Genomic DNA, 24546 nt, shown 5'->3' on the forward strand with positions numbered 1-24546 from the left:
GCTGCCACCCATGTGGCTGCGCACCCGACCCCAACGGGTCTTCCCACAGGTGGTGGGCCCATGAGATGAAGAGAGGGGGGGTGCCACGTAGTTTGTTCGGGCTATGCCCGACCGGGCTCCGTGGCAAACCCGGCCACCAGACGCTCGCCATCGAGCCCTCCGTCTGGGCCTAGCTCCAGACGGGGGCCCCGGGCTTCCTCCGGGCTGGGTCCCATCTCCTCTTTTGTCGATATTCATTGAGGGTTTTGAATGACTAATGACGTGGAATAATTCTAAAGTTGCTCCAGTGCTTTAACAAAAGCACCGAACATTCCAAATAGGCAGGTTTTAGAACAGGCACTGCACTAGTGTATTTAAATTGCTTGTTTTGTTGTTTTTGGCATTGACAGTTATTGTGTGTACACAGGGCCGGCCCTAGCACATTTGGCGCTCTAGGCAAGCTTCACTCCTGGCGCCCCCCCCCCCCCCCCCACACACACACACACACACGAAAACTTATTATAAAATGATTTCTTTCTTCGTCGAAGTTGCTTGGACACACACACTCTAACCATAAGCCTCAATGTGCTAGCATGTTCTGACAACACCAAGGAGGTTCGTACCTCAATTTTTGCCTCATTTTACCCTAATGTTAGATTAATTTTTTTAATGTCAAAGTATTGGTTGGAGATATATGTTATGGGTCCCAAGATTGATAGCACAGCAACAAAGTATATCTGTAGAATACAGCATGAATGCAGCAGCAGTAATGACACGGAGCTTCAGTTCCTCATCCAGACTGTATCTTATTCAAATTAAACACAATTTCAAGTACAAGCATTTCTTTGAGTGGAACTGCATTTTTAAGTGCATAAAACATACATTCAATTATTATGGTGTCTCTTTCCTCCAAACATCTTAATATACATTATCACTCATAAAGAAATATGAACTTTTACAATATAGACCTATTGAACATTAGCTTATAACTGGTCTTTATAAGGCACAATAACAATACATGAATTACAGAGTCTGTGTGTGTCGGAGCTGAACTACACACTGTAAAGTAAACAATATACTATCGCACATTTCTAATAACTCAAATATGTGGTGTAGTAGAGAGAAAATATGGAGAACAAAATCAACCATAGGCAGGTGGAGAGTACTTCTTTTATTTTAAATACGTCATCATTGGTTCAGCCTGCATACAGCAACGTATCAGCACATAACTACACAGTACAGAGGTGGACTGGTGCCACACCAATTGCAGCTTGGCCAATATGTAACATCGACAGCCACAGTCAATATCTGACAGCCAGGCCAGCGTATTCCTTCATTTAAACTCCATTTAAAACTATTCATTTGAGATACAAAACCGCTAGGATGCCTGTGTGTCAGCATTTCTTTTTTCTACAACCACACAGACGTTGGGTAGGCAGCTTGGTACTTTACTGACCCTGGCAGGAAAACAAAATACAAAAGAAAAAGAAGAGAATCATTTATCATCATAGCTTACATGTTCATTAAATTTGTTGATTCTCAGAAATAGAAAGTTGGCATCGGAAAATTACATAGTTGAAGTTGTTACACAAAATAAGGTTTAGGGAGGTCACAATTTTATTGATTCCTCAACACCCTTTAGTAAATTTCAAGCATTTCCCTTTTTTCTAAGACAAAAAATTTCAATTGTTGTGCATCACCACAAATCCTATCTGTGCACTGAGCTGTGTATGGCTTTAAATGGGGTTTAAAGACTTGGCGAGATGAGAAGGCGGTACAAACGCAAATCGGATGCAAAGCGTCTACATACTAAGATTTCCATCGGGCCTTGAACATGCAGACAGTGTAAGGTATGAACCATGTTTCTGGTGAGAATACTTAGGCACAAATTAGAGCTATCCACAACTGGGACTGGTTCTACTTTTTGTCAACTACCCCTGTGGAACTCTCACTTCAGTTAACAATCTAAAAGAGAAAGAAAACACAGTGGCGCTATGTTTTATATTTAGGGCACAGTTGCCATTAAGGCCTCCCATGACTTGACATTTCACTCAATTTCGCCACTAAATTCAACACCAATCATCTCCCTAACAGAGACTCATCATCTGTTCTGGTTTTAGGCTGGATACTTGCTGTGTGCTTTTCATTTTCTTAAGTGCGCTTTATTTAGTTTCTATAATATAACAACCACCAGCTCTCAAACGTTATTATACCGACACGCACTGACTCATTAAGGATGACTATCACTTCCAGTGGTTAAATGCTATTTTGTACTTCTCAGTGTAACCATGCACAACCAGCACTTCAAAATAAAAAAAATTAAAATAAAGAGCGATCCAGAACAATTCAAGATTGAGAACATAGAGGTTGTGAGGTTATGGCCCATACTTCTCACTAGGAAGGGTATGATGGAAAATATAGAATGAACTCAGTCACATAGACAAAAGAACACAAACTGTCATAGTTTGATGAAATAAGTAATGCAACTAAAGACTCAAGCCTCTTATAGAATCAAGTCCAGACTCTCCTAGCTTCTCTCCAAGTCACCCAGGTAGGAAGTCACCTGTGAAGACAACAAGAAAGGAAAGGAGAATTACACACGTAAAAGCACGCTTCAAGTCCCTGTTAGGCACCACTGACCAGTGTACATTCATATGCATTAGTGCAGATCTTTTGTTTCATTTCTTTTATATCATTCTGTATTCCAACCACTCATTTTCTGTTGTGCGGCACTTTACACTTATATAGTAAACTTATTATTATATGCTTAAATTTAACGTCACCATAACAAGCTTCCAACTTGAAGATTGATTTAGAGCATTTACCTATTCTACAAAGGCCATTCCTCTCGGAAAGTTATTAACAGTTGTAAACACAGTGACTACATTTACCTGGGCTACAAAATACTGACGATTGACCTTATTCTGAATTGAACATAACTCTGATTACGAAGTTGACATTAGTTGGAAATTGTTTTTTTGTTTCATTTTCTCATTTACATATAAAAGAGAATAGTCTGATTATGACTCACGCAAACATAAAGTCCTAGTACTTGTATACACTTGAAACAAGGACAAGTGTTGTCAAGCAGTTGTTAACTGCCGTATGTTAATGTCGCAAAATCCTGTGAAAACTCAAATAGGACGTTATAATATAATTAAAAATATACATGTTCATAACACAATGAGGTCAGAATACTCCACATCTTAATTTGATTCTTGTTTATTCCGAGTCTGACCTTATTCAGGTTATGGTAAACTGGAAGTGATGTTTACATGGCAAAGTAATATTCTTGCTATTTTTAAGGTTAATATCCGAATGTAAATGTCCATGTAAATGTAGTCACAAGGTCTATAAAGGAGATAAAAGAGTAAATTGTCTTATTTACGTTTGGTGACGTTCAATGTCCCTGACAACCTCTAGTCATTTAGCCCTTTTTAGTAAGCAATTTTAAAACACGTCAAAGCTTTAAGATCCAAATCACAATTATGAATGTATTTGATTTTGTTGAATATAATGTGAAAATGTCAAACAGAACTATTCTGTTTCTAACGAGATAACATATGACAGCACAGAAAGAGATGCTAGAAACAGGCCCTCCATCCATCACAACAACACAGAGTCAAGAGGCTGCTTCAAGCAGAGTCAGTCACATTCAGTTACACCAGGGAGGAGTCAGCAGCAGAGTACAGAGTAAACACAAAATAAAGGCCTCTGACTGACCAGGTCTAAAATGCTCCTACTTGCTCACGTGTTAGCTGTTAGTTCACCAAAATGGCCACACTGCAATACACTAGATCACCAGCTACAGCTTTAAGTGTTGTTAAAATGTCGCTAAGGCTATATCCATACTACTAAGGTTTATTTTTGTGACTAAAACGTTCTTTCATCATAAGCAGTTGAGATCTGTATCAGTTTAATCCCTAACTTAACTTGCCTGAAAACGCATATCGTGTAACAATTCGGGTACTATGGGCATGTGCATGACAGTATAAACAGGAAATTATCAAATAACTGGCCTGCTACACATGTTAAGAGTTGTTTCATTCCAAAATGCAGATGACGGGAATTTTCTTCCAGATGGGGTCATGTGGTAGAGCCTGACAAATCAGCAAAGGCTGCGTTGTGACCAAAAAGACCCAATCACCAAGCGACCGGGAGTGTTAATGTCAATGTTTCCAATCATCTCTGTGTCTGCCCATCCAGGCTTAAATGCAGAGTAGTTTGGACACCAGATGGATTTGTAACAGAGGCCTTTTCAAATGGAAACATAGTAGTGTGGATGTACCCTAAGGCTCTGTCATCCCTTAATTCACACTGATGACTTCTGCTCTACCACTTTCTGTCATGACCTAAGAACGGTGTGATTTGTAGCTAAAGCAAAATTACTTACACAACACAAAAAAGGAAATAGGCTGTGGATCTGTTTCATTCCAAACCCAGCAGTTCGACATCAAAGATGAGGGTGGCGTTAGGAGGGATAATGCCCGGGTGGCCTTTGTTTCCATAAGCGTAGTCAGCCGAGCAGGTCAATTTGGCCCTTTGACCAACACTCATCTGGAGGTAGGACGAGGCAGACGATACAAATACAGGAGAGAGAAATAGAGAGAGACAACAGGTGTCAGAAAATAACATATAAGATATACATTTCATTGTGTGATGCTGACTTGAACAGTAATGGTGATATTTTTTTTTTAAAGGTGATGTTCTAACCCACATCAGAATATAACTAAGACACCAAGCCACCATGAATCTACAGGACCTTCAAACAGGCATGACTATTCACCAGCCACCTGGCCTGCAGGGCTGAGTGTGTAAGACACACAGCTGTGTCCATGGCTGTATGGCCCCATGTTTACAGAGTTAATGAAAACCTTGCTGCGTTAAACCTCGATAATGGAACCGTGTGAACAAATAAATACATTTCAGCAGATTTACAACATCAGCAGCAAAATGTGTTAACTTCAGTCTCTGTGTACTGGTGGCATAAATACAGTAAATACACTGTAGAATGTCAGGTGTACTCTGAGTGGGCTAAGTGAGTTCAAAATCTATGTCAGTTCACAATCCTTATAATCAGATTCATCAAAATATATGTGCATTTTAAATGCACATGTATGATTCATGCTCTCAAGCCCACCTGAACCACTCCATCTTCCCAGCCTCGGATGACTTCCTGCTTGCCAATCTTGAACCTGAAAGGTTTGTCCCTGTCACGGGATGAGTCAAACTTGCGTCCATCTGTCAGGGAGCCTATGAACACGGAGACAGGGAGAGGTACAGTCAGGATAAAACTTGGAGCAGCTGCACAGGGAGAACACAGCTCTTAGCACCTGAACAATACAGGTCGTCTCTGCAGAAACCTTTAGCCTTAAGACATTAAATTAATAACATTTTATAAAAAACATAGGAAACAAATGTCTCCAAGCTGTTCTGACATCCGCCTTCCCTGCTCTGTGTATATTGAGAGCACAAATGAAGGGATTCCAAGGATCTCAGAATAACCGCTGCAGCTGTCTGCAGGGTGGGTTTCAGTGTGACAGTCTGGAAGATCTCAAGCATCAATCCGCAGAATAGCACCCCCTCCAAGACTATTTATGCCAGAACTATTACTGTCATTAGCAGCAGAAAGGCAGCATGTGTGTGTAATGGTTTAGTGTACTTTGATGTGAGTGTGTGTGGGAGAAGGTGCAACAATTGCACGTGTTGTTGGGCACATCAGGGGGCGTCTGGCAGGATGCTGCCTTTAATCCAGGCAGTGGAGTGGGTGTTCTGTCCTCTTCTGGACATCTAGATATTATCCAATGGAATTATGTGCAGGAGCTGAAAGGGCCTACCAAAGTATCAAAGGCAATGAGCATCAATACACTGCTTTCCCCACTTCACCACCACACAACACAGCGCCGACATTTCTCACATCAACCTTTTCCTGCAGACGGAGCCTTTCAAAAAAAAAAAAATACAGCAAATCCAAGTTTTCATCTTCACATGTGCATCTGCATTTCAAAAGGCCTGTGTAAGGGACAGTCCTGTTTCATGTCCCAGTTTAAGGGCGCTTTGTGGGCTGACAGGAAGGGATACCGCCCAGAGAGGAAATCCTGTAGTTTGTATGATATTAAAAAAAACAAGAATGCAGACTCATACCTTAAAAGAAATAAAAACACATGTCACTGAGGAAAGCCTAAGTTGGATCTTATACTCTTGCAGAACAGCTTTGCCAAACCAGGAAGAGATGGAGATAAATTTCTAACATGTAAAAGACATCTGAAATCCCAATTTTCTACTGATGCTACATGTTTCCTTACTTGTACTGTATTCAAATAGTGTTGTTTACAACACTAGTGCAGTAACTGTGCTAAACCTGCCTGTTTGTAATGTTATGTTCTCTTGTCCTTTGTTTAAGCTCTACTTCAGAAGTAGTCCTTGTCATTAGTGAGTCCTCCTCAAACAGTTCTACAATGTACTGTCACTTTTTATTGTTTGTGTGCTGGACATAGTGTGCTGAGCTGTTTATAAACTAATGGTGCTATGGTTCTTTGTGTTTATCCTACCTGGTTTACCTGCAATGAAGATTTTATAGTCAATGTTTTTCCGGTCGTATTCACACATGTGGCTCATATATAAGTCTGAGTGATTTCCAAAAATGCTGTTGTTTTTTCATAAATGATATTTTAGTTATCTGTTTAGCAACTGACACAATCTTCAGACCAAAGCTCACAACTTGTTACATAATAATTATTAAGATTGATATGAAGAATTGCAGCAACAAAACAAACGTTGTGCTTTTACTTTGATGACAAATTGCCAAACAGGAATTGATTCTGAGAATGTTGTTAAAATAATCAATTATCAAAATGATCTGGCAGGGATTTTGGTTTGACCAAGTTCAAAACACCACTGTGGTTAATTTGAGAACGTAGAAGAGGACAAGTTCAACCTGGTCTACTGACTGCTTTGTTCATTACCCATCCCCCCCCCCCCCCCATCCCCCTCGCCACTTTATTCAATCTTTATTAATATTGAACATATATTGTTTCCAAAACACTCAAAACTCAAAACTAAACTTCCTTGCACAATTAATAATACACATACCAAGTATGCAGTCAATACTAGCAACCTAGCTCTATGAATGGCTTTCCTGTTTGTCAGTCGCTTCACTATGCTGTTCCAGTCAAATAAAACCTCAACTGCTGAAATTAATAACACATTTTTTTGTACAAACATTGATGGTCACCAAACATTGCAGACCTTTGCCATCCCTTGACTATTACCAATAGCGTTGTCATCAGGTCAAATGTCTCAAAAACCACTGGACAGGAGGCCATGGAATTTGGTCCAGTTATGTCAAAACTGATGCTGCTGTCCCACAGACGTCACCTCAAACCTTTATTTGTCCACCGGCAAAACTAAAGCTCTGCCATTAGCCCCCGCTGAACAGTGTGTTAGTTGATAATTGTCAAACATAAGCATGCTAACACGTTAAACTATGGGCACCTGCTAAAAGCTACGTTATGAGCATGATAGTTTGCTGACACCAGCATTTGGTTCAAAATTAGCATCACTGTGGACAATAAATACCTATGGCTGAAATTATAAGTTTATTCATCGAATGTAAACTCCTTTGATGATCAATTAATTGCAACGAAAAAAAACACTCCAGTTCCTGTACAATATCTGATAGAGACTGAATATCGTTGTACTAGTTTATAGTTGTGGTCACAAAACACCAGACTCAACGTGAGCTCTGGAAAACGATATTCTATAGAACAATTAATCAATATGGATAATCCACACAATAATAAAAAAAGAAAGCAATCATTAATCATTAGTTGCCTTCCTAGTACTGGTCCTTAAAAATATCTACCATAGACAATACTATAGGAATCAGACTGATACTATGAATTACAGGAATAATTTAGTGGGATCATATATATTTAAATATAGTGTGTGTGCGTGTGTGTGTGTGTGTTTGTGTGTGTGTGTGTGTGTGTGTGTGTGCGTGTGTGCGTGTGTGTGTGTTGAGGGAATGTGACAGGTTTACTACAGTAAGTCTGACATTATTTCTGTGGCCCAGACGCTTATAATCCGCTCAACTAAACCCCCACCCAGAAACTCCAACAAAGAGAGAGGCGAGGATTTAAAATCTGTCTGTCTGAGCTTTCTGTCTGTCTGTCTGTCTGTCTGTCTGTCTGTCTGTCTGTCTGTCTGTCTGTCTGTTTGTCTGAGCTGTCTGTCTGAGCTGTCTGTCTGTCTGAGCTGTCTGTCTGAGCTGTCTGTCTGTCTGAGCTGAATGTCTGTCTGAGCTGAATGTCTGTCTGAGCTGTCTGTCTGTGTGTCTGTCTGTCTGAGATGTCTGTCTGTCTGTCTGTCTGTCTGAGCTGTCTGTCTGTCTGTCTGTCTGTCTGAGCTGTCTGTCTGTCTGTCTGTCTGTCTATCTGAGCTGAATGTCTGTCTGAGCTGTCTGTCTGTCTGAGCTGTCTGTCTGTGTGTCTGTCTGTCTGAGATGTCTGTCTGTCTGTCTGTCTGTCTGTCTGTCTGTCTGTCTGTCTGAGCTGTCTGTCTGTCTGTCTTTCTGTCTGTCTATCTGAGATGAATGTCTGTCTGAGATGTCTGTCTGTCTGTCTGTCTGTCTGTCTGTCTGTCTGTCTGTCTATCTGAGCTGAATGTCTGTCTGAGCTGTCTGTCTGTCTGAGCTGTCTGTCTGGCTCAGGTGACTGTCCCCTTCTCTCAATATCTATCTCTTTCTCTCTGTGTGAGTGTCTCTCTCTCTCTCGCTCTCTCCCTCTCTGCCTGCATGTCTGTCTCTTTTACAACCCTTTGGCCCAAACTGTAGTGTTCAGAGCGCTCATCATAATCATGTAAGTCACCAACATCGCCAACATTTCCACCATCAGTCACCATCACCACCACTACCATCATAATCACCATCACTACCATCATAATCACCATCACTACCAACACAACCATCATAATCACAATCACTACTATCACCCACATCATAATCACCTTCACTACCATCATAATCACCATCACTACCTTACCTGCCATCATAATCACCATCACTACCAAAACAACCATCATAATCACAATCACTACTATCAAAACGATCATAATCACTATCACCACCGTCACCATCATCAGCATCATAATCACCATCACTACCATCACCATCACCACTGCTACAACACCACTATCCTCCTCCACATACCGTGAACACCAATGTGCTTCCAGAGAGTGGTGGTGTGTTGAAGGGGTTAAATCTTCATGCCGCTGACTGACAGTCATTTTACTCTTTGCCCTACTGAGGAATCACTGCCTGCAAAAGAAATGTCTGATCGCACAGTTGAACGCGCTGCACGGCGTTTAGTCTCCGCGCATCCCCGCGTCCCCGTGAGGATTTACGGTGTTGGCTGTGGCACTTGCAGAATTACCACATGCCTCGGTATTCGTCAGGCGGCTGCAGGAGACAGTTGCCCGCTGCCGTCGCTCCACTTGAGCGGCCTTCATTAGTAGAAAATGCCCAAGTGCACGGGCTGAAATGTGCAGCAGAGTTTGATCCGTGCACGCACAACTACTCACCCACATAATGCACCACGCACGTCTGCCCCTTTTTGGGGAAAGTCCTTCCTGTGGAGAGACCAAAGAGGAATAACGGACAATTAAGGCGTTTTCTGCGGCTGTATTAGTTACATGAAAACAGAGAAGTGCAGACATGCGCCTAGTGGTTGACACATGCATGTTTCAATATTACATTATCATTATGATTATTATTATGATTATTATTTTTATTTTTTGCAGTCGCATTACCGTCACCCGGGGTTATAGTCTCGATTTCGACTCCCATGTTTGAGGCGGTGTGTTGTGGAGCTCTCCCTGCACCCGGCGACACTCTTCTTCCCGCAGCCTGTCTGTGAATATGCGCGCTCCTCCCGCTGTCCCCCTCTCTCTCTCTCTCTCTCTCTCTCTCTCTCTCTCTCTCTCTCTCTCTCTCTCTCTCTCTCTCTCTACTGCAGGGACACAAGCTTCACCTTATCATATTACACAACAACACTTCCGGTCGTAACCTCCAAAGTAAAACCTTCACAGAGGCTAGTCAGCCAGCATTTATCATATGTATATGCCATAGGCTGCATATATAAACCCAAAAATAAAGAGAGAGGGTATATATTAAATATATGTTAAAATATTACTCAGATACACGGTAAATAACAGTCAATACAACAGACTACTTTGATGACAGCCATCTTGACATAATATTAACTTATCAAATTAACTTAGGTAAAAAGTACCTAAGTAGAACAGAACCGATCCCTCTCCCAGGACCCACAGAAGTGCATTAGATGCCGCATGGAATAGAGTTTTCATTCTAGTTTGCTTCTTGTTTCATATGTTTCAGCGAGCTTTCAACTCACACAGACACTCGGATAACCCTGATAGGGGTTCTAAAGGCAGAGGTTTCATTATTCCTCCAAAAACAAAGAAACCACCTGTGCTATAAAGCTGAACTGATCATTTGCTATTACTAAGTACTAATAACTGGCAACATTTTTGATGCCAAGTGATTTTTTTTTTAAGAAAAAGCCAAACATTGAGTTAATACTCTCTAGTCATATGTGAACATTTTCCTGTTTTCTATTACAGTGAACACATTGTGTAGGGGATTTAGACTGTCAGTTAGACAAATTGTTAGAAAGTATTACCTTGGGATTCAGGAAATACAAGTGAGACTTTTCCTATGTTTATTAAATAACCAATAATTTACGAAAATAACTGTCAGATGTTTTGATTGTATAAACAAACTATGTTGATTTTAGTCTTATGGTTAGGGATGGAACATTTTCTGGGTATAATTTTTTAACCAGAATATAAACAATTTAAGATTAGGAGATTTCTACTCCGATTTCATCGCCACTTCAGTAGTGCATTGGTGTATATTTTTAATTAATCAAATTGTGTAGACCTATAGGATATGTAATAAATCTTGGGGCTTTTAGGGCCCCTGGAGGTCTGGGTCTGTAAAATGTCTCTTTTTGATCAACTGATAGTCCAGCTTCGCTTCCACTGGGGACTGACTGGAGTGGTAGGCGAGGAAAATGCTTTTATTTTGAAGGCACAAGAGAAATGTCTTTCTTTTCTTCCTTATCTGTGACTAACTTGATATCTGATAGGCAGTGTGTATATTGTGACACTGTCCGGTGTGTGCATGTGCGTGGTTCAAGTATTACTCATGTAAAATGTGTTTACACACTCACATTAAGGGGACTGGTCTTCCTTGTGGGGACAAAAAGCAAGTCCCCCAAACATACAGCAACACATTTAAAGGTGAAGACATTTTTTGAAGTCAAGGTAAGGTTTATGTTCAGGTTAAGGTTAGATTTGGTTTATGTTTAAGGTTCAGGCTCAGGTGACTGCAGTTTGCTTAAGGCTGTCCTTGATGCCACTGCAGTGTAAAACTAATGAAAAGAGTGAACAAGGTGAGCAGGCAGAGAGAAGAGTGGCAGAGAGAGATGATGCTATTCTAGGTGAGGCACTCTGAGTCAAAGCACAGCACTGTCCCAGCAAGCACTCACATCACAACCCAGTAATGTGCAGCCATAGCAACACCTGCATTTTAGCCACTCTCTTTCTATTCTATTCTTAGAATCGTCAAATATTTTCACCTTTTAACTTTTCAATTTCTAACTTCCCGCAATACTCATTAATAGCGACTCAGTTTTGTTGGTGCATTTATTTATTATTTTTCACTGTGAAACAGCAGCTAACTGGCTCCAGTGCCATGGAGTTTCCACGTGGGTGTCCACAAGCAAGGAGATAAATGCTGGTTCAAAATATATTAAACTGAAGGAAAAAACACACACGTGAGAGTGGGATTGTAACTGGAGGTGACACCGAACATCCAGCACAGCAGGTCGGACTGAGTTTGTTTAGTTAATAAAACTCTGTAGAAATGTCAAGGTACACAAAATGGCAACCGAGAACCCAATAGCACGACACTTGAGCAGTTTAGATGTAGAAAGAGTTCAGGTTTAATAAACAAGCAGGGGTAAAAACCAGGCAGAGAGACAACGAGGGCAAACAAATCGAATAGGGAGCAGCCAAAAAGGGAATCCAGGGTCCAAGAAGGCAGTTCAGAACAGGAATCAGGCAGAGCAGAAAGAGAAGAAACAACGCTGGAACACTAGGAAACACACACTAGATAATCTGGCACAGTACACAGAAAATGGACCGGTATATATACTGAGTGACAGATGGAAAGCAGGTGAGACAGGGGGTGGGGCAGGCCAATTGGAATCCAGGGGAAGAGGGGATGCAGAGCAGGGGGTAGCGGCTGAGTTCTTAAACGACGTGAGAGAGAGTATATGGCAAAGCAGAAAACAGGATAGCAGACAAGGAAAATACTATAAGCGGCCTGAAGATGTGAAAAGAAAGCAAACCAATAACCAGTATATCCTCCCAAGGGTGTTCTGGAAATTGTCTTTCGCACATGAACAAAGCTGCAGGAGATCCTCCGCTCAGACACGTTCACAACAACACAGAAATCTCTGAAGCTTTCAGGGGAGGGGTTGTTTATTTCACATCAACACCAGTGTTGGCCCTTATCACCAAAAGCTTTCATCAATATCTGCTGTATTTATGGCACTGCTTTGTCATCCTGAGATGTGTTCTTTTATGTTGTTTTTTCATATTTAGCTTTAAAAAACAACATCAACAACACCCCCACTCGCTTGCAATGAATTCTCCTGCTGTTTTCTCACAGGAAACTCTCCAGATTTTTCATCAGGGGGCTGGCAGGAGAAACTGCAGAGCCTTGTTATGGAAAATTCCACTGACCAGTGTCTAAAGTTGTGGAAATCCCCTGTCTAGGTGTCTCACTCCTGCGACCTTCTGGGGGGAAAAAAGCAATGTCTTTCGGAACTTGCAGGATCATAATAAACATCCAATTATGACGTACCTGCCTCACACACCCTTGCAACTCTGGATGAGTCTTCACAAACTGGAGAGACATACACCAGTGGCAGAGACAAAACCCAGACACTATCCTGCAAGTCACGTACAAGTCGGCTTCCAGCTGTTTTTGGACCCTGCTTGTTCATGTGTTGTGGGGGCATAGCTTTGAAAAAAGGACTAATGGGAGGGGTGTTGGGAGGCATCGGTTCAATTTCTTAAAAATCTAACTAGAACCCATGCTTCTCACTTCACAAATGGTCTAAATGCCATTTGTCTTTCTCACTTCACAAATGGTCTAAATGCCATTTGTCTAACTATAACAAAAACACAAAACAATTTTGTTCTTTATACATCAACCATAAAATGGATTTATTTCACCAGGAGGTCCAAACATATTTCTGTGTTTCCCCAGGATGCATAGAAGATGTCAGTGTGTCATAGGAGTCCACTACTACAAACCAGAGTTTACAATCTATATGATCTTTTGTTTGACAACAAAGCCATGTGCAGCTGTGTTGTTACACAATATCAAAATGTGTAACAGGGACAATCTTACAATCTGTAAAGGAAAAGAGAAAAGAGGGAGAAAAGGCAGCTTAAAAAAATAATTCCATCTGGATTTTGAACAAATGTGTTTGTGGAGTTGAATAAAGGATAGTAAGGCTACTGGTATTGGTTAGTTTGGATGGAAAGGTAAAAGTGTTTTGTGACAACGTTGTGCTTTTCTCTCCAAGCAGAGAGATAAGGAAACGTTTACAAAACCACACTGTCAACATGTACTTTTAATAAGACTAGTATTCCTTATGTGGTTCTGGTTTGTGCGGGTTGGAACTGGGACTCTGCCGGTGGTCTGGTGAGGGCTCCAGCACCTTACATTAAACACAGCAGAAGGGCCAAATGAAGGTTAATAGAAAAGGGGAAGAGGGGAGCAAGTTAATGGGAAAAAAGAGCCAAGCTTAGTGACCATCTCTGCAACCAAGCTGCTCCTCAGAAAGCTGGACTGCTGCTGCATTTTTGGATTAGACCATCTACTGCTCTCAGGAGAACACATCCCCAATCAGCAACAGTATCTGCAGTTTTCAAGATCTTTGAGAGTTCTCTGCTTGATTTAGGAAGATTTTTAAGTTCCCACCTTTATTCGTGCCATCACAGACCACGCAAGGGTGAGAGGGAGAGTGGTAGTGGTGGTGGTGGGGGGGGGGGGGGGGGGGAGCATTTGACTTTAGAAAAACAAAACTCAGAAATTAGAAGTCCATATATAAGTCCATGTTTTCTCCTCCCTCAGAAGGGGCAGCAGGTTTCACGTGGCTGCATTACTCGGCCGCACCAGCAGGGATTGACCTTACACTCTCCGCACTTCACTTTAGCATCTGAACGATGACGGCGTTGAGGAGATTGGCCTGCTGCAGCGTCTGACTCTCGTCCGTCAGCTCCTTGTTGGGGAAGGTGGTCATGAGAACAAACTCTCTGGCGGCCATGGTAGGCCGGGCCGCGACCAGAAACTCACGCAAGTCAGACACCCTGATGGACACAAAAATACGTTATGCAGGGTTCTTATTTCATAGCCTGAGGTCAGATCTTCAAAGAACATTTTGTCACTACAACAGCAAATTGGACTCCTTACCGATAAGGTCAAATCAATCATTTTTACTGTACCTGATAGATCTTGCCAATCTGTGTTTTTTTTTATCATTCTTCCAATGTAAAAATAACCCCATCTCCTTTATGAACGTAAACTCTAACATATGGAGGTGTGTGCTCCAATTGTGTATAATCTACTGTAAGGGAAAATTCAACTGACCAGGTTACTAACTGCTGTGGCCTTGGCAAACAGGGAGTTTGCTACAGCGGATGGATACAGCAGATAGACACAGAGGAGGATTTCATGTCTTTTTTTCATATTACGTTTTATGAAGCACCTCTTTGTATTAGTTCTGGCATATCTTTTTTTCATATTGTCTTGTGAAATGCCTCTATGTATAAATCCTGGCTTTTCTGAACTCGCGGCCAGTTGTTCCATTTTGAGCACCCGTATTATAAAGACTCAAAGCAACTCCAGTCTGGGAATTTCATGATTTCAAATCTCAAGATGAATTTCCATCACACTACTATTTGGCATGAAAATAAAAAAATGTGTGTAGATGTATTGATGATCGCAATGATTGATGATTCAAATATCTCAGGATAAAAAGTGGTGCCATACACACACTACTTGTTGTCTCTGTCTCCTGCATTACCCTTCACCTTAAAACCCCAGAGATTATTTTTTCATGTACAAGTTTATAATTCGCTTGTTCCACACGCAGAGGATCTATTCATGCACAAAAACTCATGGTGTTTTATCAGGGACAGAGCTAATGATGCATTTTGGGTTCAAAAAGGAGGAAACACCCAGCAGAGATGTGATTTTCAGCTGTTTTAAAAATGGCATAGTAAACAAGCAGGAACATAAGTCTCTGTCACAGTCACCTGTGGGTATGGTTGAACTTTTGGACCAGCCTGCCACCATCAGCCAGTCGGATTTGAATGTTGGTGACGGGCTGGGAGGGGTCAAGGGCCACTGAGGTGCTGGCTTGGACCTCGTTGGCAGCCTGGTCCTGCTGGGCGGAGGCCGGAGCTGTAACCAACTCCGGGGTGGCACTACAAGGGGGAAGAGAAGATCACACTTGATATTTTGTGGCGTCGTGGTCATGGTGGATCATATTTACCAAGGATAATTTCTCTCAGTTGTGTCAGTTGTAATATTTTAACATATTTTAACACATCTTGGAATGTTGACTGATCCTGATCCTTTGTGTTCTTGGTAACTGTTTTTTTAAAGTGCTTTAAAAGTATATTATTGGTCATTTTATTGTAAACATTTTTTTTGGAAAGAAACACTTGAACCTAGCTAAAATCATCACATATAGAGATATGTTATCTTTGCTGGACATTTTTTGAAGAGAATAACAATTATTTTAAGTCCCAGCAGTACAAATATACAAATTCCAAAAAAAAACAAAAAATACAACAGCCTGCTGCTGCAAAATCTACTTTCATAACAACCTTATTTTTAGTTGACATGACATAATCCCTTTTCACTAGTGGGCTTCCAATATCCCACAATGACATACGAAAATAAAATAAAAATTAATGCAATCGTGTACAGCAGGTACGAAGAAATATGAACATACCAACTGTAGACAATAGCTTCAACATTAATTTCATTATACAAACAAATATGAACTTAAAGACCTTGTGAGAAGACATTTGAATCCTGTGTAAGGCCAAGAACTGCTTTCAGTGGTTTTAAAAGGGTTTTTATGATTTATTCCTGCTTTGAACTTACAAATTATTTGTCCTGAGCTGCTCTCAAGATAAACCGTCCACTTTGCTGTAAGCAGGTAGTGTTGCTTAGTATTCTTTACTTAATTAATTCTAAGTTGGCATCTCATTCCATAAAATATGATCCCTGTGCTAAAAGTGAAAGAAGCTGCACAAAGTGGATATTAGATTTGTATTCACTCAATACAAAAAAGTTAAGAACGTAAGGCACATGCTATTTGAAATGTGTTTTATATGTGCTGATATATTTTTAGACAGGACAGACAACTCTGATAGAGACCTGAAGGTGCTCCAAGAGTTGGAATAAAAATAACGTTGTTTGAAATTAAAGACCTAGAATTAGGATGATTCATTCCCATGTTGAGTAAGACTGGTTTACCAGCCTTTACTAACACTAAATTCAGCTGCTGCTTTTCGGAACTGTAAAGATTCACAAATCATGTTAAATAGAAAAATGAGAGTCATCAATCTCACCTTCCCAACTTCTGTCCTTCACCTCCAAAGGCCCTAAAAGTCAACTTGGGTTTGCTGAAGTCCTCATCCCTGTGGTCCTCCATGTCCAGGTTGACCTGGCCCCCTCGAGACCGCTGCCTCAACTCTAGGGGGATCTCTCTGCAGGGTAACAAACGAACAGTATCAGGGGCTGATTGCTGTAACTGTGCTAATGTGTGCGGTTCAAGCAGACAATGGTGTCTCGTGGTAAAATATATTTATGAGGACACTCATTGACATAATGCAAACCCTAGAACAACTCTTTCAATTTGTGAGGACCAGCCAAAATGTCCTCAAATTTATGGTATTGAACCTAAATTGGCCCTCATAACTAAAGAAAGACATGCACGCACACACACAAATATAACATTAAAGACAGTGTGTTATCTAAGGCCTATGATGACCATATGTGTAACCTAGTTGAAGTTGGCAGAATGTTCTCACCCCCTTCTGATTGCCTCGAGGAAGTTGGAATTTCCAGGATCGCTGTAGTTTCTGAGTTCTCCATTATCCAAACTGAAACCTGTCTTCCACAGTTTGAGCACCACGTGTACCTAAAACGGAGACACACACAGACACACTAAATGTCAGGGCTTTCAAGACAAAATTAGGTCACAAGCCAGTGTGATAAAGTAACCAGCTATTAACGCTAATCTTAATTGATGCGTATTTAATGCATTTGCACACCTGATTGTAAACATGTAAAGAATTATTATAGATCTGTAAATAACTATTGAAATTTAAAAACCACAAACTGAATCAAAGTCTGTGTAACTAAGAATCATTAGACCTTTTTTATCATCTTAAGATTTATTTAGCGTCACCTTCAATGTGAAGCAGAGGTGGGAAACAGATGGCCTTCAGACCATATATTGTCAGTAAGACAGTTTGTATCTAGTAAATGATTTTGACTTGCTCGGAGGTCAGAAAGAGTTTTTCATTTCAACTATGCAAACGTATTCTGCTGATCCACACAACTTTTTCCCCTCAGTCGAACAATCTAGTTGATATTTTATAGTTTCTAGTGAGCACAGCTGCTTTTTCAAAATGTCACATTTCATTTTGACAGACCTTGATGAACATTAAGTTTAAAGGTTCAAACATAATTGAACACGTGGCAACTAAATGTTTCATGAGCAGCTGTTAGTTGTCTGTCGATAAAAGCACCGAAGAAGTGAACGTGCAAGAGAAAAAAATCTCCCACGCAGTTATTTCAACAGTGAAACAAAACCAACTTTTACTGTATCCATTATTTAATTTCAAATTGAAACACAAAATGTGTTTGTCCCCATACAAGGTTTAAACTATTTCTTAGTTTGAGACTCTGCTCATGTGATGTTGCAGAGCTAAACCATTTAAGCTTGACCTGTTCCTTGAACTCAAATGCCCCAGAAGAGAATGCGATACATGACAATAGATACTGTAAAGATGTAAGAGTCCTTAAATCACATGTAAAAGAGAGAGGAGGCCACAGGTAGGTCTACCTTCTCTCAACGGTAGTTTGTAGGATGTGCTGTACGACCAAGTCAAAAATAAGGTTGCGTGTCGTTTGGGTTTTATGGATACCAATGCTAAACCGATATATACATTTTCTTCAAAAAAGCACCAAAGAGGGACATTAACAACAGACCTTGCTCTGTCTCCCAATCCACCCTGAAGCACTGTGCCGTCAGATGTCTCCATTGCGCAGACATTTTTCATTTGTCAACTCGAGTTGGACGTAGCTATTAGCTAACAAGTTGGCCAACGTTGCCAGAACTATGTAGATTATGATGCTACCAGAGTCTAGTGTAATGTTAAATAGCCACATGTGGTAATGTTTTTAGCTACCAGTAAGCAGGCAGTTTCAGTACAGAGCTCAGGCACCAAAATGAGGCACTGAAATCAGCATTGTTATTCGGTCCAGTAGGTAACCTCCATGTAAGAACTGGTGCCTGCCCCTAACCCTGGTGTCTCATAGTGCCAAAAGGTACATGATACAAAACCATAACTGAAAAAAAGTCCATCAGGATGTACACTCACATCCTGCTGGTTGCCACCGGCGGCGCGTCTCTCTCCAGACACATAGGCGGACTCCTCCTCAGGAGCTGCTCCTAGCCTGTAACCTCCCCCCAAAAAGGCCTGGGTGATGAGGTGATAATAAAAACACAATACGAGTCAATGGGATGGATCACCAAGAGGAAGGACAATTATAAACAAAAAAGATGGTAATAAAATTGCCTAAACCAAATCTAAATATATATAAACTTTATCTACTATTAAGAGATTGCTCTGATGAGCTTTCTCTTACCTTGGCTTTACTGGTCTCTCCTGGACCTTTCCCAGCACGATCCAGAGGCACAGCTCCATGTTCTCTAGCTCCTTTGAAAAGATCCTCCACCACCTCATTGGAACTCTTCTTCTTGGGAGGCCCAACAATCTGCTGCCCACTGCGCTCTGATCCCCCTGCAAAAAACCTGGAGGGGGAAATAGGAGGTGAATATAATGTGAAAATAAAATGAATGATTAACTAAGTCAGCATCTCTCTCGACAGAGAGACATATATATAGAGAGAGAGCAGCCAACGAAAAACCGGTCAATTATATGAATATCTTCATTTATTATCTAAGGCAGCAGGACTCGTTCTGATTGGCCAAATATATTGACATACAGAGCATGAAGTCCAAGCTGTCTTTTGCATTACGTGTCGTATATCAACCATGTTGACATCATGAAGAAGATAACCTTCCCATTCATCATGCTGCCGTAATATAATTTATGTATAATAGATTCTAAATAAAAATATTAATGTTTATTAGTTCGGCTTGCTCAGGGACTGCTATCTAAATGGACTAATTCCATTAGCAACATCACACAGACCCTTAACAGCCTGCTGGAGCACTGCTCCAGCAGGACAATATGCTGATGCTGCAGAAAAAACGTGAACAACCTGTCCACAATGAATGAGGGGAAACCTAAAATAGTTTGGTGCATTCTGGACTAACACCCACTGAGTGAGACTTTCTACCATACAAACACTGTTGATGTAGAGCACAAACATTACGCTTCGTAAAACTTTTGAACTTTGTCCCAACGAGAGCTACTGTTAATACACACACCGAACAGTCATATGTATATATTTGTCCCTGCATCTATATCAATCCCTGATTCACTCAAAGGTTGACCCTCAATCTCTACCAGGGCCATGAATGTTTTTTCTAACCCTACCGTCACTGTAAAAGTAAAGACTACTGATAAACAAACAGACAATGCAGTTAATGTAACTCACCTTTGACCTTCTTCCTCATCACTCTCCTCCTCAGCCTCATGCATCAGCTCTCTGAAGGAAGTCACTCTGGGCTGCGAGCTGATATTAAAGAAATACACTGGGTTCATGCATTTAATTGAATGTTGTTAAATTATACATATGATAGGAGGAGTGAGCAAAGTCTTTATACTGATGTGGATACCGTGGCAGAGAATTAATAAAAGACAATACAAACACACCTTGGACCTGCAGAACGAGAGACCGAGGAGCCTCCCTCAGGTTGAGGGAGCGTCACTATGTCGTCATCAGCTCCGTCCTCAAAGAAACTGGCGAGTGCGAGCTATAAAGAGACAAAGGTAACAAGTCAACAGATGCATTCCACTAAACGTGGCTCTGCTCAGTGCTGACGTAACATGATGCACACTGCTCTTAACACAGTGCATGCTGGTTGGAAGATAAGTTATTCTCCTCCAGCTGCAGCACCTGGAAAACTGTTGTGTTTTTATTCTAAGAAATTCAAATGAATTATCAGCCATTTGTTTCTCTCCAAAGACATAGGATGTATTCAATGTTGTTCTGGTATTTTTTGTATTACAGTTTCAATTTTCAGCTTAGAAAAACTTTTAACTTAGGAGTTTGTTGGTGCTTAATAAATTGTTAAGGAACTTGTTAAGGACATAAACCAACTATACCAGAAAAAAGATTAGTGGAGGTTTTAATGAAAGTATGTGTATGTACAATCTTTTAGATTAATATTAATGAATGGGGCACAGACTTAAGAGGCATACGTCAAACAACAAGGTGAGAAATTAGTAATACAGGTTTTCATTTTTACTCTTAAGTCTTCGGGTCTCAATGAAACAAAAATGAATATACATGTTCTCTCTGTAACAGGGTTCCTCTGACACATATCACCGACTTTTCCCTCATACGTGTTCATGAAACAAGACACTGATTTAGATGAGATGTGTTTTCGACTCACTGACGCTAAGGGAAGAACATTTGTTTAGTGCTCCCGTGCAGCCGCAGTCTGAGCAGGTCCAGCTCAAACGCAGCTAACATCATCTTCATCCTGACATCTCACTGTCTCTCTAACAGGTGACATGTGTGATCACCTCAGTAACCAAGTAGTCTGTTCTCTACAGGACTGATGTCTACAACATGGCACCGCAGCTGACTCATGTACTTTCTCTTTCTAACCGGAGAGTAAATGGATCAAAACTGTCGTTCTGTTTTATTCTCTATGTATCTCACTCACAGTAGGATTACAATACGAGTGGTTAAGTGTCCGACTTCATGTTTCTGCCCTCAGACACTCACGTCAACAACATATTAGGAGCTAACCGGAGTTGTTAGCTAGGTTTTTAACGTTAACCCAGGCTAACGCTAGCTAGCACGGCTCAATGGATGCAGTCTAGCGTCAGCCACACTTAACGGTAGATCATGTTAAATGAGACGATAGGTAAGGGACTTCTCCAATCTATGACCGTGTCGGCTAACGAGCAGCACATCAGTCGGGTTGTTGGTGACAGAAAGCGACCGGGCCATTGTCAAAGGGTGACTTGCACAAATTACCGGCAACAAGGGCTAGCTTTAGCCGGCGAGCTATCCGACTGACACATGAGATGTTGCGGCCGTTTCCTTGGGACTGGCCGCAGAACGCTGAACCGCAACTCGGCGGAAAGGCAAAGAGTGGACGTACCTGCAGGTTCCAGCCGGCGGACTCCAGGAAAAAGCGGGCTCTCTCCTCGTCCACATCGGTCACAGCGACAAACTCCCTCACTGACTCCTCTTGGCTCGCCATTTTGATTTGCTCCTCCGCCGACTCGTCCGGCTCCACCTGAGGAAACAAGCAACAGATGATGGTTCCTACGTCGTGTCACGGCAGGAATCATCATCTAAGAGGCGTAGACACACATTGAAAGTATAAACAAATGACTGACCTGTGTAGTTAACACGTTTCTATAAATTTTACCAGAATTTTTGGGATTATTTATTTTAAAAGTCCACAGTTTTATCACATTCACGATTTTTGGCGTTGTTATTGATTGACCACTAGGTGGCAGTCTATCCACGGGTTACACAATAATTCCTGCGCTTTGTCTGTGTAGAACAAAAGGTCTGAATCGTTGACTCGGGGATCACAGAATATTTGCATAAGACTTGTGATTTAAAGTCTGTATGTTTGACAAAAGGAACTGAGGAGGATCTGAGCAGCAATACACATTTAATTGGAGAAGTTATTGCCAGTAATGGTAGAATATGTGAGTAGGCTTATTTTGTAAATGAATCATAGTACATGATCAGTGGCCACAAAATCATGATCCACCACATGGTACAAATCCACCTGGTAGAAAATATTTAGCTTATTCATAGTGTTTCTTTTTCTAGGACATTTGTCCTTTGAGTATGATAATGCTCTCCTTCATTCTTATTTTCATTTTCATTTTGTTTAGTCTCTTCTCATTTAATGTGTTTCATATCATATCATCTTAAACATAAGCTAGACAACCTTCATTGTTTTCATTTCAGTTGAAATTGATATATTGAGGAACCTTGGGTCATAGAGAGAATTCAAATCCTTGGCATCATACTGATAAGTTCTTAGAGGTCCGGTGTGTAGGATTTAGAAATTGCATATAAATCTAAATAGTTATGGTTTTATGGTCGAGTGTATATCCAGCTGAAATTGAGAATTGATGAATTTTGTTTCCTGAGAATAATCCCTACATGTTTACATAGGCAGCAGGTCTTCTTGCACAGAGGGTAGCCAAGTTGGAAGCGCCATCTTTCTACAGAAGAGGGACTAACACTGGCTTACCTGAAGGCCAGAAATGTGACATCTCAGTATTAGACCGCAGAGGTTCTAATAGAGCAGTCCCATCATCTGTGTCTTATCTCATTTCTCTATTCAGCCCCAATCTCAAGTTTGTCTCCTTGTGCCAGTCCGCAGTGAAACAGGTGTGTGAGACAGCTCACCTCTGACAAACTGTACCATTAAACACCCGCTCTGATACACTGATGTCGGTGTGACAAACAGATGGAGAGAGCATTGCCATGGGATATAACCTGGTACCCAAGTTGTGATAGCAGGTTGGTCCGATGGCACAGAGTAATAAGTACCAGACAGATTGGGAGCACCTTAATTGTTTCTGGTGGGAAACAGGTCGACGAACCTTCATGCATTCACTGTTGGTTGCTTGATCTTTGGGGCTAATTAAACTGCAGCAGAGTGCGAAAACCATGTTGTCACATCACCTTGTGGAGCCCAACCCCCACTTCTCCTCGATGCACACAAAGAACAAAAATAAAGTCAGAAAAAAAATGCAAGGCGGTTTAAGCAGCAGCGATTTTACAATTTATTGTTTCCCCTTTGGATGTTTTAAGCTTCAGGGTCTGTGAGATGAGGCAACAGCCTCCAAAATCAGGGCAAGAGAGGGAAAGACACCAGGAAGACGTTGGAAAGAGAACGCTGCCACCCTTGACTGAAGCATTGAGAGCAAGAAGAAGTTTGCTGGAGAAACCAAGAAAGAAACAAGAAAAACAATGAGCTACAGACAACAGTGATAAATCAGACATTGGTATGGTGTATCTATACCTGACGCTGATCACAACAGGTTAGGAGAGTCGGAGTCAGCCATAACCAAGGTGGAGGGTTGACAGCTGTGGATGTTTGCCTCAGGAAAGCCTTGAAGGCATTTGTTCATGTATGTGCTTTATCGTCCCATGAGACTTAAGGCTCATGTTGTCGTCTTGTAATATCACCACCAGTGTATCATTACAAAACAGACAGTGGACACCATCATGTCAATTTGAATGTCAGCACAAAGAGAGAAATGTCTGAAGCCCTGAAAGTCTTCAAGAGGCGGAAAACAGAGAGAAAAAGATAATGCAAGGAACTGATCTAGTGAAACTGATGGAAAGAAACAAAGTGTATGAAGGGAGTCAGTAAAGTCAATGGGTGAGACAAGCAGACATAAAGCCACTATACTTTAAATAGAATATGTTGCCGGAAATTATTTTGAGAAATATACCTTTTGCTTTCTCCTGAGATTTAGATGAGGTAATCTATACCATACTCATGTCTACTTGTAAAATATGAAGCTAAAGCTGCAGTGTGACTTAGCATGAAGACCGAATGTGAGGACAAACTGGTAGCCTTGCTCTGACTGTAGGAGCTCAATTTGCAAAAAAATGCTGAACCAAGAGGAAGCCTGCGGACACTTTTTCAGGCTATGTGCCCAGTGAGTTTCTTACATCAGAATGAATGAGATTTCATCTTTCCATTCTCCTGGATCCTCACACGCAAGTTTAGTCTCAAGTCAGGTGTCTACCCGGCCAACAAAGGAGGTGGACTCCGTGGGCCAGGTGGGACGTGAAGGCTGAACAAAAATGAGACTGTCTGGTTCACAGAGGCTTTCCGTCATCCGCATCATTAGCTCTTCAAGAACGATTTAATGGAAGTTTTTTAAGTTTCTTTTAACCACTGTTCTGTTAAACTGAAGCATTGGAGCCTTTATTTCTCAAGGATGATAGTTAAGCATTTTTTCAGTAAC

The 24546-nt window shown here is 41.1% G+C and overlaps 2 protein-coding genes across 2 annotated transcripts; both read right to left on the reverse strand.

Moving 5' to 3' along the window:
• Positions 1 to 1135: 1135 nt before the first annotated feature.
• fkbp1ab (FKBP prolyl isomerase 1Ab) lies at positions 1136 to 9920 on the reverse strand. Its single transcript, XM_062392141.1, has 5 exons — positions 9787 to 9920; positions 9559 to 9606; positions 5120 to 5232; positions 4373 to 4536; positions 1136 to 2542 (listed from the first exon to the last, which is right to left on the reverse strand). Exons 1-4 carry the CDS (start codon positions 9821 to 9823, stop codon positions 4408 to 4410), a joined length of 327 nt encoding a protein of 108 aa, XP_062248125.1. The 5' UTR covers positions 9824 to 9920; the 3' UTR covers positions 1136 to 2542; positions 4373 to 4407.
• Positions 9921 to 13263: 3343 nt separating this feature from the next.
• nsfl1c (NSFL1 (p97) cofactor (p47)) lies at positions 13264 to 21829 on the reverse strand. The gene is made up of 9 exons (XM_062392229.1): positions 21693 to 21829; positions 20230 to 20330; positions 20012 to 20089; positions 19034 to 19199; positions 18766 to 18864; positions 17188 to 17297; positions 16726 to 16863; positions 15397 to 15567; positions 13264 to 14448 (listed from the first exon to the last, which is right to left on the reverse strand). The coding sequence occupies exons 1-9, from the start codon at positions 21792 to 21794 to the stop codon at positions 14286 to 14288; spliced, it is 1128 nt and encodes a 375-aa protein (XP_062248213.1). The 5' UTR covers positions 21795 to 21829; the 3' UTR covers positions 13264 to 14285.
• Between the last annotated feature and the right edge of the window lie 2717 nt (positions 21830 to 24546).

The sequence above is a fragment of the Platichthys flesus genome, chromosome 7 (genome assembly GCF_949316205.1).
Source record: "Platichthys flesus chromosome 7, fPlaFle2.1, whole genome shotgun sequence".
Classification (NCBI taxonomy): Eukaryota; Metazoa; Chordata; class Actinopteri; order Pleuronectiformes; family Pleuronectidae; genus Platichthys; species Platichthys flesus.